A 17157-nucleotide genomic window follows, 5' to 3' on the forward strand; every position below is an offset into this window, starting at 1 on the left:
TTTTTGTCTTTCCTGAACAGTGTGTATCCTTCAGTTCCAATACATTTCACTTACGACTTCAGTACCTCCTTCAGTACCTTCCTCTTTTCCCATAGTGTCTGGTTCCACATACTGTATCAACTGTTCCTGTTACTCTTATTTATGAAGTACTATAGAAAGGGGGTAGACCTGTGCAGTTACAAGTTTTTGTAGATATAATCAACTTATTCATCACATCCTTTTGTTTATCTATCTTTTCTGTTGTTCCATCCTCATTCATGTCCCTTTATTTGTATTCCATATGACTATTATAAGCGTTACGTTCAATTTTCCTCCTGAGTTATTCAATTTAAAGGTTTTTAGGATCTCCTGGTTTAATGAAAGGCAGATGAAAGATAAATTAGCAAAAGTTAACACACTATAGTAATAAAGACATCTTTACTTCTCATAAATTTAGCAGCATTTACTGTTTGGTATTTGTGTGCTCATATTTATAATGATAATTCTAGTTTAAATATTCAAATTCAGTTATATCTGAATATTTAAGATATCTTAAATATTCAGATATAACTGAATATTATTAATTTAAATTAAGTTATATCTTAAATTAATATTATTAATTTAAATTAAGTTATATCTTAAATATTCAGATTTAACTTTCCACTGTTGAGGAATACTTTCAGACTATACGGACTCCATTCAAATGGAGTCTGATTCCTTACTGATTTTAGTAAGGAACACAGAGCTGTGCTCTCTCGTGCTAGTCATGCATATTGAAGTAAATATTCTGCAAAACTATAAGGAACTTTAAGGTATTTTACTGAAAACACAATGGTAATCATAATAAGAATGCATGGAACAGCAGCATGGTAGTTCTACACTAAGAACTACTTAATCCTTATGTGTCCTACTAAAATAATCTAGCAGTCTAACAACTTGGAATTAAGATTTTATTAAATTGGATTATCTGTTCATTATACTTTTAATCTCTCATTAGCACAGGACCAGATTAATTAAACTGAAACATATGTACAATACTGAATTTTACATAATAGTTTTTAACATGATTTCAGGTTTATGAAATGTCAACTTATCCAAAATGGTTCTGTTGAAAGAGTTAAGCTCAGCCTAACTGCCAAGGATATTTAAAATATCTTTCTCTATTATGAATAAAAAAGTATTTATGTATGCCTAATTTTGTGTCAGAGAGAAAAATAGCATGGAAGCACAAACAGTTGCAATAAATGTGCCAGGCCTTAAAAATGCAAGCACATATGCATAAAATCCCATATATTTAAAATACAGGACTATTAATTCAAAACAAAAATGTTTTTCAAAAATAGTGGGATCCTAAGAAACTCCTGTAAAACTTCCCTATTTCCTATCTGTGAATTCTTTTTATTCCACTATCATCGTATATTTCATGTAGAATACTAGGAAAGCTTTAAAGAGTGTTAGAGGGGGAAAAAATTGCCTAGTGGAGTATCGTATTCTTTTCCTAACTAAAACAGTATCTTGGAACTCAATCTAAAGCCATTCAAGACCTTCCACTGAACAAATTGGGTTGGCCGCAAAACAGGAATGCCAGAGATTTTTTAATAACAGAAGTACTTTGTCCCACTGAGAAGCTTTCCAAAAACTCCTGCAAGGTCAGGAATATTATCTGATTTACATAAGAAAGTCATCATCCATCCAAACACCAGATCTTGCATATTTCAGGCCTAGGGAAAGAGGATTTGAGTCATACTCCTTTGATATCTGCGAAGAGAAGAATACACCTTTTGGGGAGGGGAAGGTTGAGCGTTAAGAAAAAGGTGGTTATGTACAATCACCCCATGGTTCAGCACGTAGGGATGCTAAGACACGAGTTAACAGAGGTCTGCAGAAGATATAGATGTGATGAATTCACATATCATACGGAGCGCGTTATTCCCTCTTCAGCGTTTAGACTCGCACAAGAAAACCCATGAGGGCACAACAACGTCTACCACCACACTTGAGCTAAAGCTGGATTCCAACCTCCATGCTGTGCACATGGGATGTACTTTATGTATTCCCGTACGCATAACACTTATTTCACTTACATACTACAATGTGCACTGAGCATAACTAATGAATACACACATGCAAACATGTGCACATCTTTGCATGTGTGTCATTAAATTACTTTTTTTATTTTTTAATGCTCAGCCAAATACGTAATTTCTCAGGAAAATAAGAACCACAGCAAGGAGGACGCAGCCAGCACAGCGTCGCCCACTCCCCCGCCCCCCCCCCCCGGCCTGCCCTGCCCTGCCCTGCCCTGCCCTGCCCTGCCCGGCGCGGCGGCCGCCCGACAGCCCCGGGGCGCTGCCGGCGACTGGGGCCAGAGCACCCTGCGCGGGGCCGCGCAGCCCATCCGCCGCCCTGCGCTGCCACCTGGCGGCGGCGGGAGGCACCGCCCCGCGGAGGCGGGGTCACCCCGAGCGCCCGGCAGCGCCGCCGGCACCGCGGCCCGAGGGGGGGGACCCGGGGGGTGCGCCCGCAGAGCCGCTTTGCTGCTGCTGCATCCCCGTCCGCGCCCTGTAGCTGGGGCGGGCGGGGGGGGAAAGGTAAACTAAACGACCCCGACACACAGACCTCGCGTCCCCAGTTTCGGAGGCTGCGTGTGGCCAAACGCACCGTCTCCCTCCGCCGCGACCACCCGGTTTCCCACGGCCTCCGCGGATGCGGGGCCTCCCGCGCAGCGAACGGCGGCTCCGCGCCGCCCAGCCGTGGCCGTGGCCGTGGCCAGCCAGAGCTGCAGGGAGAGGACGGGGGCGGCCGCGCCGCTCCCGACCGCGGGCCCCAGGGCTGCGGCCCGAGGGTGCGGAGGAGTGCGGGGGCGGCGGCGGAGCGCGGGGAAACTTGCCCGTGCTGGGGAAAGTGTGAGCACAGTCCCGGCGCGCGGAGGGCGCGGGGGGCTGTCGTGGGGGGGGGGGCGCGGGAGCGCGCCTCTAGTATCGGCATGTGTGTGCCCGCGCGTGTGCGTGCGCGGTGCGTGACCGGGCGGGCGGGCTGCGCGTCGCCGAGCCCACCGCGCCGTCAGCCGGGGACACCCGCCCCGCAGCCCCCCGCCCCCTCCCCCCACCCCCGCCCGCCACCGCCCCGCCCTCGCCTCCCCCTCCCTTCCTCCCCCCCCCCCCCGCAGCCCCCCGCCCCGTTGCGCTCGGCGGCGGCGCGGGGGAGCGCGGCGATCCGCCGGCCGCCCCCGCCCGCGCCGGGAGGGCGCGCGCGCGGCAGCCGCGGCCCCGCGCGTGTGCGAGAGTGTGTGTGTGTGTGTGTGTGTGTGTGTGTGTGTGTGTGTGGTGTGTCTGCGCGCGCGCGCGTGTGCGCCCCTGCGCGAGCGCTGGTGTCTCGGCGCCGCCCGCGTGCGGGGGGTTGCCGCTGCGCTCCCCGGCTGCTGCCGGACCCGCCGCCTCCGCCGCCGCCCCCGCGGCCCCGCGCAGACCCCGCGCAGCGGGGAGGCGTCTCCATGGGCTGCCACCATGCCCGGGCCCCGCAGCCTTCGGGCCAAGTAAGTACCGGGGATGACTTTTCTCGCGCTCTCCTGCTCTCTTTTCTGCGTGCCCTCCCGCCCCCCCCCCCACCCCCCCCCCCCCGCGCCCCTTCCCCGCCGGGTCGTTCCTCGCCGTTGCTTTCCACCCCCCAGCCCCTCCCCCTCCGCGCCCCCCCCCCCCCCCCCAGCTGTTTCTGCCGGCTCCGGGGGCCGCTCGGTGGGGCGGAAGCGTCCGGCGGGGGCTGCTGGCTCGGCGCTGCTGCCGGCGGTGCTGAGCGGTGCCTCGGGCCGGGTATGGCAGCGCGGCGATTTAAGGGTTGGACTCTTCGGGGGCGAAAAAAAAAAAGCACCACACACACAGGAAAAATCCCGATGCAGCCCCCTTTCCTTTTCTCCCTCCCCCCCCCATGCCCCCCTCCCCCCCCATTCCCTTCCCCCCCCGGTATGAACCTCTGTAGGGAGCTGGTGAACAGCAGCAGGCAGTCATCACGGAGGGGTTTCCAGGGCGCGATTGCAACCTTGCATATAGCCAGCTACAACTTTATTTTCTTTACGTCCCCTCCCCCTCTTCCCCCCCTTCCTTTTTTCAGGGAAAGGGAGAAAGGAGGAGGGAGGGAATATTGTATTTGCCTCCTTTACTAACCGTAATTGAATTAAAGTTGTAAAATGCCTGGGAGTTTAATACTGATCGGGCAGGTTTTCAATGGCTTTTTTTTTTTTCTCCCCTCCGAAGATCTGTCAGTTGATGGATGAATGGATCCGATCGAGCTGAGAAAGAATATGCTAGATACATGCCTTTGAGTAAGATTTCTGCTGCCTTTATGCAGCGAAGCCTTTTGCTTTGAGTAATTCCGATCCAGTTGACGTCTGGTCAGAATTAGAGAGAGATTCGCTGAGACTTCCAATTTCTTGCTGCATGACTGCCTTTGCTGCAAGTGCTAGATTTGCAGCCTTGAACCTGATGCCACAGGAGATGTCTTGCAGCACTGAGACTTCCCATTTTTTAGGATGTGTTCCCCTAAACGAGAGTTCTAGCATGAGGATTGGAACTCTGAGGTGGATGATAGAAAATGCAAGCATTTAAGCCTGGATGATTTATTAGTCTTCCCCTACCGACACACGTAATGCATTTATTTTCCCTGTTCATACTGCCTTTAGACTAGTAGAAGAAAGCCACAAGGAGTCAGAAAGACTGCAAGAAGGAATGGAAACGGGATTTGTTTCCAGCTAGGTGAAATTTGGTATTAATTACTGATGTAGGTCAATGGTAGAGTTTCCCTTCCACCCCCCTTGGCTTTTAATCAGCCTGGGTGTCTTCTTCCTGAAAGGATGAAGAGTACTGACAGCCATCGCTGCTTATAATCAGTAACTCTGATGCTTGAAGTGTTGGCAATGAGCTATTTCCATGAGACCTATTTAGATCTCTCCACTTCTACCAGGCTAGTTTTGCAGAACGTTGGGAATAAGCGATATGTCAGATATGGCTGAGGCTCCGAAGATGATCTGCATGTTTTACATTTTTCACAAATTTTGGGTGAGTGATTAAAACATTTTCTTTGTGTGTGTGTGTGTGTGTGCATGCGTGTGTGTAGGAACTGAAGACCTCTGCTTGATAGTCAGCTCTGTTACATTGTATGTAACTCATGGGGGGGTGTGTGTCATAAAATCAATTAAAATTATTTGCTTGCGCAAAGATACAAAATTGCTCTCACTGAAGAGAGCTGAAGTGCACTGAAGTAGGAGGTTAGCGTATTTAATCCCATTACTGAAGAATTCCACCGCAGAAGTCATCTGGGGGGGGGGGGGGGGGGGGGGTGGGGGTGGGTGGTGTGTGTGTGTGTGTGTGTGTGTGTGTGTGTGTGTGTGTGTGTGTGTGTGTGTGTGTGTGTGTGTGTGTGTGTGTGTGAGAATGCGCGCGCAGGCATGTGTGTGTGTGCGTGTGTGTGCGCCTGCTTCTGTGGGTGGGTGTGGGCTTTGTAAATGTATAGACAGAAAAAAAACCCTCCCATAAAACAGTTTTAAGAAATGGGTGATGTGGAGAATGTGTCAGTGTTCTCTCTGTTGCATTAAGCTGCTGTTTCCATCACTGAGCATTTTTCTTTGGATTCCAACCATGGCATTTCCACCACCGGTTAAAAATCAAGGTAGAAGGAGGGGAAGACCTTTGTGCGCTGTTCACTGGGGAGGTTCTGAAGGGAAGGGGGAGCTGGGAAATAGGGGAGGTGGGAAACCTCGTAAAATGGTGCTTCTTTTCTCTTAAATTAGAACCATGAAACTGAACTGACAGCCATTTTATGTATATTTATGGGGCTGGTTGTGAAAAAGAAATCCAAGGAAGCATTGAAATGCACCCCACAGGAACAGAACCAGAACAATTCCTACCGCGACCTCACCTTTTTAAACACTGCAGGCATTTGACTCACTAGTAGTTGTCCATCAACCTTTTAATCAATGCATGCTATCCAGTTTTCGAAAGTGTGGGAATTAGAAGTGACAGGAGTTTTTTTTTGTTTGATTAACAATCAATTCTCTACCCCACTGAAGACGTATATAAACTTTGTGTCCGTTTTAAATTCTGTGGGTCTGTGTTATTATGCTGCTTTCTTTTTTTCTCCTTACCCTTACAGGAAATAAAATGTATGCTTGCTGCTCTGCAGTAGCTTTGGAACAGGACCTCAACAAAAAAATGCATATCTGGATGCTGCAGACGATCGCATTTGCTTTAACATCGCTAGTTCTTTCGTGGGCAGAAAGCATCGAGTATTATGGGGAAATCTGTGATAACGCATGTCCTTGTGAGGAGAAGGACAGCATCCTAACAGTGAGCTGTGAAAACAGAGGAATCATCAGCCTTTTTGAGATCAGTCCACCAAGGTTCCCCGTCTACCATCTCTTGTTGTCTGGGAACCTTTTGAACAGGCTGTACCCGAACCAGTTTGTCAATTATACAGGAGCTTCAATTTTGCATCTGGGGAGCAATGACATACAAGACATCGAAACGGGGGCCTTTCATGGTCTGAGAGGTTTAAGGAGGCTGCACCTGAACAATAACAAGCTGGAACTTTTACGAGATGACACTTTCCTTGGGCTAGAGAGTTTGGAATACCTACAGGTTGATTATAATTATATTAGCATCATTGAACCCAATGCCTTCAGCAAGCTGCATTTGCTGCAGGTGCTAATTCTCAATGATAACCTCCTCTCCAGTCTGCCCAACAACCTTTTCCGTTTTGTGCCCTTAACTCACCTGGACCTGAGGGGTAACCGGCTGAAGCTGTTGCCCTATGTGGGCCTTTTGCAGCACATGGATAAAGTAGTGGAGCTGCAGTTGGAGGAAAACCCCTGGAATTGCTCCTGTGAGTTGATTGCTCTGAAGGATTGGCTGGACAGTATCTCCTACTCTGCTCTGGTGGGAGATGTGGTTTGTGAGACCCCTTTCCGCTTACATGGTCGAGACTTGGATGAAGTCTCCAAGCAGGAGCTTTGCCCCAGAAGGCTCATCTCGGATTACGAAATGAGACCACAGACACCACTGAGCACCACAGGGTATTTCCACACTACCCCGGCTTCAGTCAACTCCGTGGCCACTTCTTCTTCAGCTGTTTACAAATCCCCCTTGAAGCCCCCCAAAGGCACCCGCCAGCCCAACAAGACGAGGGTGCGCCCCACCTCCCGCCTGCCCTCGAAAGACCTGGGATACAGCAACTACGGCCCCAGCATTGCCTACCAGACCAAATCCCCGGTGCCTTTGGAGTGCCCCACTGCCTGCACTTGCAACTTGCAGATTTCTGACCTGGGCCTCAATGTCAACTGTCAGGAGAGGAAGATTGAGAGCATTTCTGAACTGCAGCCTAAACCCTATAATCCTAAGAAGATGTATCTGACAGAAAACTACATTGCTCTGGTACGCAGGGCAGATTTTGTGGATGCTACTGGGCTGGATTTGCTGCACCTGGGCAATAATCGGATCTCGGTCATTCAGGACCGGGCTTTTGGGGATTTAACTAATTTGCGAAGGCTGTACCTGAATGGGAACCGTATCGAGCAGCTGAGCCCAGAGCTGTTTTATGGGCTGCAAAGCCTGCAGTACCTCTTCCTGCAGTACAACGTCATCCGGGAGATAGAGGCGGGCACCTTTGAACCTGTCCCCAACCTTCAGCTCTTGTTTTTGAACAACAATCTGCTGAGGTCTTTGCCGGGGAACATATTTTCTGGTCTGTCTCTCTACAGGCTGAGCCTGCGGAGCAACCACTTCTCCTACCTGCCAGTGAGCGGAGTGCTGGACCAGCTGAAATCCCTGCTGCAGATCGACCTGCACGAGAACCCCTGGGACTGCACGTGCGACGTGGTGGGCATGAAGCTGTGGCTGGAGCAGCTCAACACCGGTGTCCTGGTGGACCAGGTCATCTGCGAGTCCCCTAAGAAGTTTGCCCAGAGCGACATGCGGGCCGTCCGGGCGGAGCTGCTGTGCCCCGACTACTCGGACATCGTGGTCTCCACGCCCACGCCGTCCCCGGGCCAGCTGCCGGCCAGGACCACCCCTTCCACCTCCACCGTGCGCCTCAACGGCACGGCAACGGCGGGCGGCTTTGGGCCCGCGGGCAGCGCCGGCGGCGGCAGCTCCTCAGTGCCGCTCTCGGTGCTGATCCTCAGCCTGCTGCTGGTCTTCATCATGTCGGTCTTCGTGGCGGCGGGGCTCTTCGTCCTGGTGATGAAGCGGCGGAAGAAGGGCCAGGGTGACCACGCCAGCGCCAACAACTCCGACGTGAGCTCCTTCAACATGCAGTACAGCGTCTACAGCGGCGGCGGCGGCCACCACCACCACCACCACCCCCACCTCCAGCAGCACCCGCCCCACCGCGGCGGCGGGAGCGGCGGCGGCGGCGGAGGGGGCGCGGCGCTGCCCAAAGTGAAGACCCCTGCCGGCCACGTCTACGAGTACATCCCGCACCCCCTGGGCCACATGTGCAAGAACCCCATCTACCGCTCCCGGGAGGGCAACGCGGGCGAGGATTACAAAGACCTCCACGAGCTCAAGGTCACCTACAGCAGCCACCCCCTGCAACCCGGGGGGGGGGGCCCGCCGCCGCCGCCCCCCCCGCCCCCCCTCCCGCCGCCCGGCGGGGAGGAGGCGCCCGCGCGCGGCCCGGCGTACAGCGTCAGCACTATCGAGGCGCGCGAGGAGCTGCTCTCCCCGGTGCAAGACGCCGATCGCTTCTACCGGGGCATTTTGGAGCCCGAGAAGCACTCCTCCTCCTCCTCCTCCGCGCTGGGCACCCCCGGCTCCGCCCTCCCCGACTACCCCAAGCTCCCCGCCGCCTACACCTACTCCCCCGGCTATGACCTTAGGCGCGCCCACCAGTACTTGCACCCGGGGCCGGGGGACGGCAGGCTGCGGGAGACGGTGCTCTACAGCCCCCCGAGTACTGTCTATGTAGAGCCCAACAGGAACGAGTACCTGGAGCTAAAAGCAAAACTAAACGCAGAGCCGGACTACCTCGAAGTGCTGGAAAAACAGACCACATTCAGCCAGTTCTGAGAAACAGCCCTCCCCTCCCTGCCCCCCCCCGCCCGCCACAGCAGCTCCTTCTCTAGAGTATTTGTATTTAACAACCACACGCAAAACAAAGAAACGTAAATGCTGACACCCCCCCACCCCCCCCCCGCGCCCTCATCCTTTCACCCCTTCTCTGTAATTCGTTTTATTGTAGGGTGAAGTGCCTTGGCACAGGATTTTTTTCAGCTTCGGGGAATGATTCTGAAAGGGTGTGCTGTTTGTTCTGCTTTCGTTTCAGGTTTTTTTTTTTTTTTTTTCTTTCTTTTACTGTGTTTGGAAGTACAAAACCACCTATTGTGTAAATTGGGCACAACACTGGCGTGTGTCTGTCTGTATGTGCTTGGGGAAGGTGGCAGGAGGGTCTTATCAGGTCACATTCAGGTTACAAGTGCAAAAGTCACAGTCACTTTTTAAATTTTTTTTTTAGTACAGACATTGTTTGATTTTGTTTTCTTTCTGGTTGAAAAGTACGGCGCACATTTTCCCCTTTTAGCCATGACTGAGTCTAAATGGCTTTTATGGAGAGATTAGCACACCCCGACTTTAATACAAGGTTTCCTTTTTTTAAGGATGTGTTTGTATGCTTTCTGGACTTTTGAATTAAAAAAATATATTATGATCTTTAAAAGGATCGCTGTAGATGTGGATGAATCATTAAAGAGTGCAGAGATATATGATCCATAACTGGTTAGTGAAAATAACTTATTGATGAAATATAAAAAAATATTTTATTGTAGCACCTATTTTTATATGCATATTAGCATTTCTCTTTCCTTCACTATTTTAGGGCCTAATCCTGCAAATTCTTACTCACTTGAGTATCTTTACTTGTGAAAAAAGTCCCAACTTAGGCCTTCATCCTGCAGGCACTTAAGCACATGGACAGCTTTACTAATGCGTGTAGTCCCGTAGACTCACTCATTGAGCAAAGTTAGTTGAATGCCCAAAACATTAGGATAGAGCATGCAGAACTGTTCTTGCAAGTAAGATTACAGAGATGTTTAAGTGTTTTTTCTTTTTTCAGGATGGGGTCCGAAGTCTGCGGATCGCTTTAAAGTGTTGCACTACATGGAGGGCTTTTTTCCCAAAGCTGATGTAGTATTAGGAGGACCTTTTAAATCATTACAGATAAAGCCAATTATGACCAAATCTTAACAGACAATCTAAGACATATAATCTGATCACAATAGAATAAAATCATGTTTCTCTATTTAAAAATGTACCTTTTAGCAACCTCCTGCTCAGGCATCTGGTTGGGCAAACTAGTGAGGGACATGTAGAAGGCATTCATTTTAGGAGGAAAAAAAAAATGTTTAATTTTTGATTTGTCAGTTATCCCTTTTTTTTTTCAGTTAACCAAATATAATGATAATACAACAGTTGTAGCCAGTTTCTGATTGTTTAGTCAAGTACAATTGCACTTGTACAGATCCGTGTGTTTACTAGCATCCCGAAAGACCAAATGATGGACTGTACACATCTATATACAATGTCTTTACCCCTTTGGGCAGCAGGCAATGGCAAGGATATTCATAAACACAGCATCACTGTAAAATGGGACAACTGATGTCTCATATGTATCCCAGCACATGTGATTTTTTAATAGTTTCTGAATAAACACTTGATAAATATTTCAAATGTAAGAACATGAACCACTGAGTATCTGAAGTTTAAAATTTCTTGCCAAAATCATCTGTTTGTATGTTGGATTCTCTTCATTAGCAATTATGGCTCATCAGAAAGACCTAACATTTTTAAGCAAAACATAATGTGTTCTCTGTTTTCAAAACATGGCATACGCTAATTACCAGCATATATAACATGGGTCAGAGAGACACACAGATATGTGTTTCACCAACATATTGAATAGGATAGTTTTATATTTACATTTTGTTTCCTTGCTGAAGTGTTCTCTAATATATAGAACAGGGTAAGTGATATTTCACATGCAGTTTTGTCTTTCTTGATTAGGTTATTGCATTCGTTATTGTTTGCAGAGTTGTTCATTAGTACATCTTTTATTGCAAAAGGGCTCTGCTCTGTTCTGCTTTTCCTATCCGTGTACAATCTGTCACTTTCTACAAAAACAAAGATATATAACTGATCCATTGGAATTCAAGTTAAATGTTTTGTTGGCATGTGTTCTTCCCTCTGTGCCACCCACACTGAGCAAAAGCAAAAGAAAGAAAAAAAAAAAGGCATGACTGTATTTAGCTTGGACAGTTTAGTGAGTGGAGTGTTATTTCAGTTTGAAATGTGGGTATGAGGCGTGTTATTTTGTCACAAGAGACTCAACGCATGGCTATTCTGTGCACTGCTCTTGGTCTGCTGCAGACTTGCCATTGACACTAGTGACACATGTGAGTATTGCTGCCTGAGGTGCAGTTCTGGAGCCCTAATTTTGAATAACCTCCTTTACAGCTATTGCTGAAACCAGCAGCCTGGTTCTTCTTCCGTTTAAGCTCAGTAGAGGCACACTGTTGTTAAATGGGTACAAGTAAGAAAATTTTCAGCCTCACTGGTTTTGTCATTTGCTAAGAGAAAGGCTAACTCCATAAACATTGAATGAGAAGGTCCTGCAAACACTATCTGTCTGTTCACGTATATATTTTTTTTTTCTCTGTGTTTCTGCACTCATAAGCAGGAATTTGCATAGGTGTCAATACAAATGTAGGATTAGGTCTTTAATGTGAAATGTACATTTTACATGGCATTCTGCCACAAAGAGGCAGCATCCACAAATGAGTAAATGAGCAGGAATTGCTTGGATTTGTGAGAAATAGCTGATAGAAATGCCTCGACAGTCTGTGCTTGCGTTCTGATGCTGCCATTTCTGAGGCTGGTAGTACTGCTGTACTGATAGTACACTATCAGTAATAGCTGATAGTGAAGAATTTTTGTAAGGGTCTATGCTAAAATCAGAACAATTAATTTAAATCTCTTCAATTTCTCATCTTCAGTAGAAAAAACAAGTTATCAGTTCCATTATTGGAGAAAAAAATTAAATGGCATCAACTACCTTCAGAAAGTGCGTTCTTGAACATAAGTCCTTACAAAGGGATACAGAGTGCAAAATAATATTCTTTAGTCCATAATTATCCTGAAACACACCTGAAAGGGCTATGTGTGAATGGTGACCTTAATGGAAGTAGGATTTCCCACTCAGTGGATGCAATGATTTAACACCTGCAGAAAATTGTAGTAAGAAAAAGTAGATGGGAACTTCACTTGACAAAAGATGTGCTTCTGATTTAAAAACACGATGATTTGTTTAAAGACAGGATGTTTGTATAAGAATATGACCTTTGTTTTGTTAGAAGATCAGTGAAAGCTTCTGCATGATGGTCTGCTGAGTTAGAGCTGACCAAAGGGGTAAAAGAGTAATAATAATAAAAAATCCCTATTTTGAGAATTCTGATTATTTTATCTTGTTTTATGTTGGTTTTCAGGCTGGTTTAGGTTGGTTATTACAGTGATTTTTTTTCTGCTTTTTTTTTTTTAATTAGTTTTTTGACAAATAATATTGAGCTTAAAGAATCATTCATGTAGCCTCACAATTAGTTTCAGAAATGCATGAAATTCTGTGATAAAAGAGGAAAAAAGCTGGAAGAGAGTCCTAATTTATCAATGTAACTACTAGGATTAAAACATGGATCGTGATAATATAGAACATTTATTCTTATGAAGTAAAAGAGATATTCTTTGTACTTTTTTGGGGTTTTTTTTTCATATTCTGGCAATTTAATGTCTTAAATACTGATGGTGAGTTCAGGGGTGAGACATCTCTTGCCTTGCCTTGCCTTGCCCTTACTTGCCTTGCCTTGCCTTGCCTGCCCTCTCCTCTCCTCTCCTCTCCTCTCCTCTCCTCTCCTCTCCTCTCCTCTCCTCTCCTCTCCTCTCCTCTCCGTTAAAGGTCTGACAAAAATGCAGCTTCCACTTTCATACTTCTAGGGCCCAAATTATCACACTTTTTTTTTAGATTTACCTCCCATTATTTTAATGGTCACTTAAGGTTGTGAAAACATGTTCAGCTGATTCTGTATACTGCAGTATTTAATTTCTGAATGTTTTCCTATGTTTTAATTTTTTACAAAGCATGTAGCTAATTCTTATTTTAGGAGAACATATTAGATGTGGTAGTGCCTCTTCTCATATCACATAACAATTTAATTCTTAAAGTAATATATCAAAATTTATGGTAAAATGTCATAAAAAAATGAGCCTCTGACCCATGGAAAACACATATATCTGAAAAGCAGGAATAGCTAATAAAGGGTTTTTGTAAAATATGAAGGCAACATACTGGTTCTGTAGGTTGTTTAGACTTTTATTTAGCTGGAGCTAAAATGTCTCACCAGCGTGTTGTGTGTTTCTTACAGAAACTTAAGAGTCTGCTTAATGCATATGGTTCCCTCTCAGGGGGCAGAGTCCGTTAAGGCACTACATCCTGAAGGAGAGGGTAAACAAGAACTCCTTTATTTTTAGAGGGCAGGTTCTTTATATTGCTCAGTGTCTCCGGGGAGCCTGAATAGCTTTTCATTTGGTTAAAGACCAGCGTACTGAAATGCAGCATCTCCAAATTAGCCTCTAGAGAAGGGGGACAAAATCTTTGGTTGTCTTATGCAGAACAGAGAAAACTATTGGCGCTACTGGCATTAAACAAGAAAAATGTGGAAAGAAGAGAGAGTGAATGGCAGATACAATTCCATAGCTGTCAACCTTCAAATGGTTTTCACATTTTTATTGATTATTTTATTATAGGGAACTTGCACATCCTTTCTGCAGCATCCATTTACTCCGGAACATGTAGAACCTCAAGCTAAACAATGACAAGAGGGTGGAGGAGTAAACAAATGAGGCGGTTCTGTGAGATGATGGACAAGGTAGCAGCACTCTGAACAGGGCGGCTGTACTAGTTGTTCATTTACATCATTTCCTGACACTTTTAAGAAGATTTGCAGTCTGTTCTGATGAAACGAGAGCACGTAGCTCTCCTTGCAGTCCAGCAATACTGTCTTACAGATTTGTGTTTATCCATCTATGTATAAATACTATCCTAATATAAATATCACAAGTCTTTTTATTGAGTTTTTCTGTTCATTATTCAGCTACATTTCAGAGTACCTATCAGTATAATAATACTCCAGAAATACTAGGTACAGTTATGCATTAGAATAATTGTTTACTGTTAAAACACTGAACTGAACAGAGTTGGGAAACACAAACTGACACATTTAGGTCCTAGGAGCCAGAGGCATTTAATTGATTGAATATACGAAGAAATAAAGTGTAATGAAGTTTGTAATTAAATGGTTATCAAATTAACTATTTAACTTACAGCTAATGGGCCACATTTTGCTGCTACTTGTTTAAGTATAAAACTGGATTCTATTGACTTAGAGTGGTTACAAAACATTTGCTTTGCCCTTATAAGTCTGGCTTTTTGTCACCAACATAAGCCATTCTCTTAGCATTTTTGTTTTGTAAAAGGAAAAAAATGAAGACAGTAATGATAAACATTTGTAGTTCTGCTATGTACCTCTAAAATGAATTACATCTATTTCCAATCTGCTGACAAATTAAATGAACATTGATGTAGTATAGCACTGTAGAATTTATTTCAGAACCATGTTGTCCTGGTTTTATGGGAAGTTCAGTTTACATCCACATACTCAGATGTGATTCTTGAGAATGGTGGAACATATGAACTTATTTAATTCTTCAGCCTTTCTACTGAAACCTTGAATTAGATGAAATAACTATTGATAGAAATTATTCTCTTGCGGTGTTTTTGCCATGGATGGTGCAATCACTTCTATTGCAATTTTGCAGCCTCTTATTTATGATATTTTTAAATTTTGCAGAAAACTATAGACCATGTCTAATGTAATTTTTTTTTGTTTTTAATGTTGGACACATGATTGCTATTGCATATCATGATATGGTTCTAGGTGGCCTTCCAAAAATACGTCTGGAGTGGGGTAAGGTAGAAGTTGAAATAATAATTGTCTAGTTTAATATTTCATTTAATAAACCATTTTCTTCTCATAATTTCAACAATATGTCTGATTTTGTTAACATGAGATTATCAAGACCTTCTAGTAGTTTTGTACCAATACCATGGCAAAAAGTTTATATTCCTATTTGGGAAAGGGGACAAAGTTTAAGATTGCTGTTGTCAGAGACTTCATATCAACTTTATTATAAAATATTTTTAAATAAAAGTACTGACTAAGGTTCTTAAAATAAAATGAAAGAGTACAATGTAGTACAGTTTTCTAATTTCTGAAAACAGACTTTAACAAGTAGTTTATTATTTTATCCATCTGTATTTTGTTACCATCTGTATTTTAAAACAGAATTATATATGTCTCTGTATATATATAGGAAAGTGTAAGTACACATATATATGTAGAAGTATGCATATGTATGTATATATGTGTGCATACACTTATCTTTATTTTTTTAATTAACATTGTCTTTAATGTGATGCAAGAATATTTCCGCATGTGTTTTGAAATCTTTTAGACCTGGAATGAAGCAAAAGTGCTTCATATAGCATATGAAACATATAAATGCTGTATTCACAGAGTCACCAAAAAGTCACTCCAGTCCTACAAGACTCCAACTTGTCTAATATAGTAATATAAATGTTGGTTTGGGGTTGCTAGGGACAAAAGTTCAGTCCCAAATCCAGGATGCAACTGGCTGAATATAGATTGAGGGTCATTAATATTGCTGCACCTTAAAACTCTACCTTTTACATTTGAAGTAGTATCACATAACAGGAGTGGCCTAAATTTAACTTTACTGTAACTTCATTACAATAGCAATTAGTTTGTTTAGTCAAATGGATAAATAAACACATACTAAACAGTTCTTACAAAGCTCTCAGTATTAGATATCTGAATTTAGTTATAAAGTAATAAATTCATAACTGTTTAATTATGCAGTAATTACTGCATGATGAAGATTTGTTCTCTTTCTAAATGCTGAATTTAAGTGAACTAATAATTTTTTTATTCACAAGTATGATAAAGCTGGTAGTCCCAATGGCAATTGCTTTCTGTTAAAATTAAAGCAAGGTTGTTCACAGTACTGCTACTCTTCAGCTGTGGTACAGTTTTATCATTGTAAATTCTATTTTAAAAATTTGTAAAATTAAACATCTTAAATGCATTTTCAGGTTGGAAATTTATTAAGTTGAAACAAATATGTCATATTTATGTAAAATTTGTTAGTCCTGCAATTTTAAGTAGTTTTCTCATAGTTTTTTTAATTCATTCATAGAACTATTTATAAGTAATAAAATTATGTGGTTCCATGAGTTTATGTACTGTTACATACAGTACTGCCCATTCAGTTAGATTTTACCTGATAATTTATAGCAAACCTGAATATATTGGTTACAGTATATTTCACTTTAAGCTCAAAAGTTAAGAATATGTACATTTTTTCTGTTTTGAAATGTTTATGTTAAGATCAAAGAACTTGAACTATGTACTTTCAAAGAATGAATAATCTGCTGAATCATTTCTTCTCAAGTATACATATGTTCCTTTAGTGACGATGAAAAAAATGCATCAAAGGAAAAACTGGCTAATCAGTATGTGTGATGTTTTTGAAGTGAACGAAAATTCTCCCATTAATTTCAGTTTTTGAAAGCGTGGAATGTCTTTGCAGTTTGTCTTATGTTTTTGTCTTTTCCTGGTAGAAAGTGTTCATTAGCTTACTGTGCATATGGAAAATACCTGCTGCAAAGGTGTTTCAAATCTCAATCAGTTATAACATCTCTATCAGTTAAACTTTGGTGGTTTCTAAAGGTTGTTTTCTTTCTTCAGTGATTAAATTATGCTTTGTGGGTAATTTTTCTTTCATTTCCATCCAAATTATGCCATGTGGGTAATTTTTCTTTCATTTCCATCCAAAGATAGCATGCAACCTAGTCAATACTGTTTGTGGAAATGATTTAAATATGCTGTATTTTGGTACGTTCATAATTTTTTTCACGTTAAGTTTAAAAACATTCTAACTCTTTAAAACGGAGTTAGCAGTTATGCATTTCCTATTTCAATTTTTTGTTTCCTTGTCTTATTCTTTTTTC

At 43.9% G+C, this 17157-nt stretch overlaps 1 protein-coding gene across 2 annotated transcripts; it reads left to right on the forward strand.

The window, feature by feature from the left end:
- The first annotated feature begins 3399 nt into the window (after positions 1–3399).
- SLITRK5 (SLIT and NTRK like family member 5) lies at positions 3400–15411 on the forward strand. Of its 2 annotated transcripts, XM_075423584.1 has the most exons (3): positions 3400–3514; positions 4936–5030; positions 6124–15411. In XM_075423584.1, the coding sequence occupies exon 3, from the start codon at positions 6132–6134 to the stop codon at positions 9033–9035; it is 2904 nt and encodes a 967-aa protein (XP_075279699.1). In that variant the 5' UTR covers positions 3400–3514; positions 4936–5030; positions 6124–6131; the 3' UTR covers positions 9036–15411. The 2 variants fall into 2 exon arrangements, with proteins under 2 accessions (XP_075279699.1, XP_075279708.1); XM_075423593.1 differs by lacking the exon at positions 4936–5030.
- The last annotated feature ends 1746 nt before the right edge of the window (positions 15412–17157 follow it).

This window comes from Opisthocomus hoazin, chromosome 1 (genome assembly GCF_030867145.1).
Source record: "Opisthocomus hoazin isolate bOpiHoa1 chromosome 1, bOpiHoa1.hap1, whole genome shotgun sequence".
NCBI lineage: Eukaryota > Metazoa > Chordata > Aves > Opisthocomiformes > Opisthocomidae > Opisthocomus > Opisthocomus hoazin.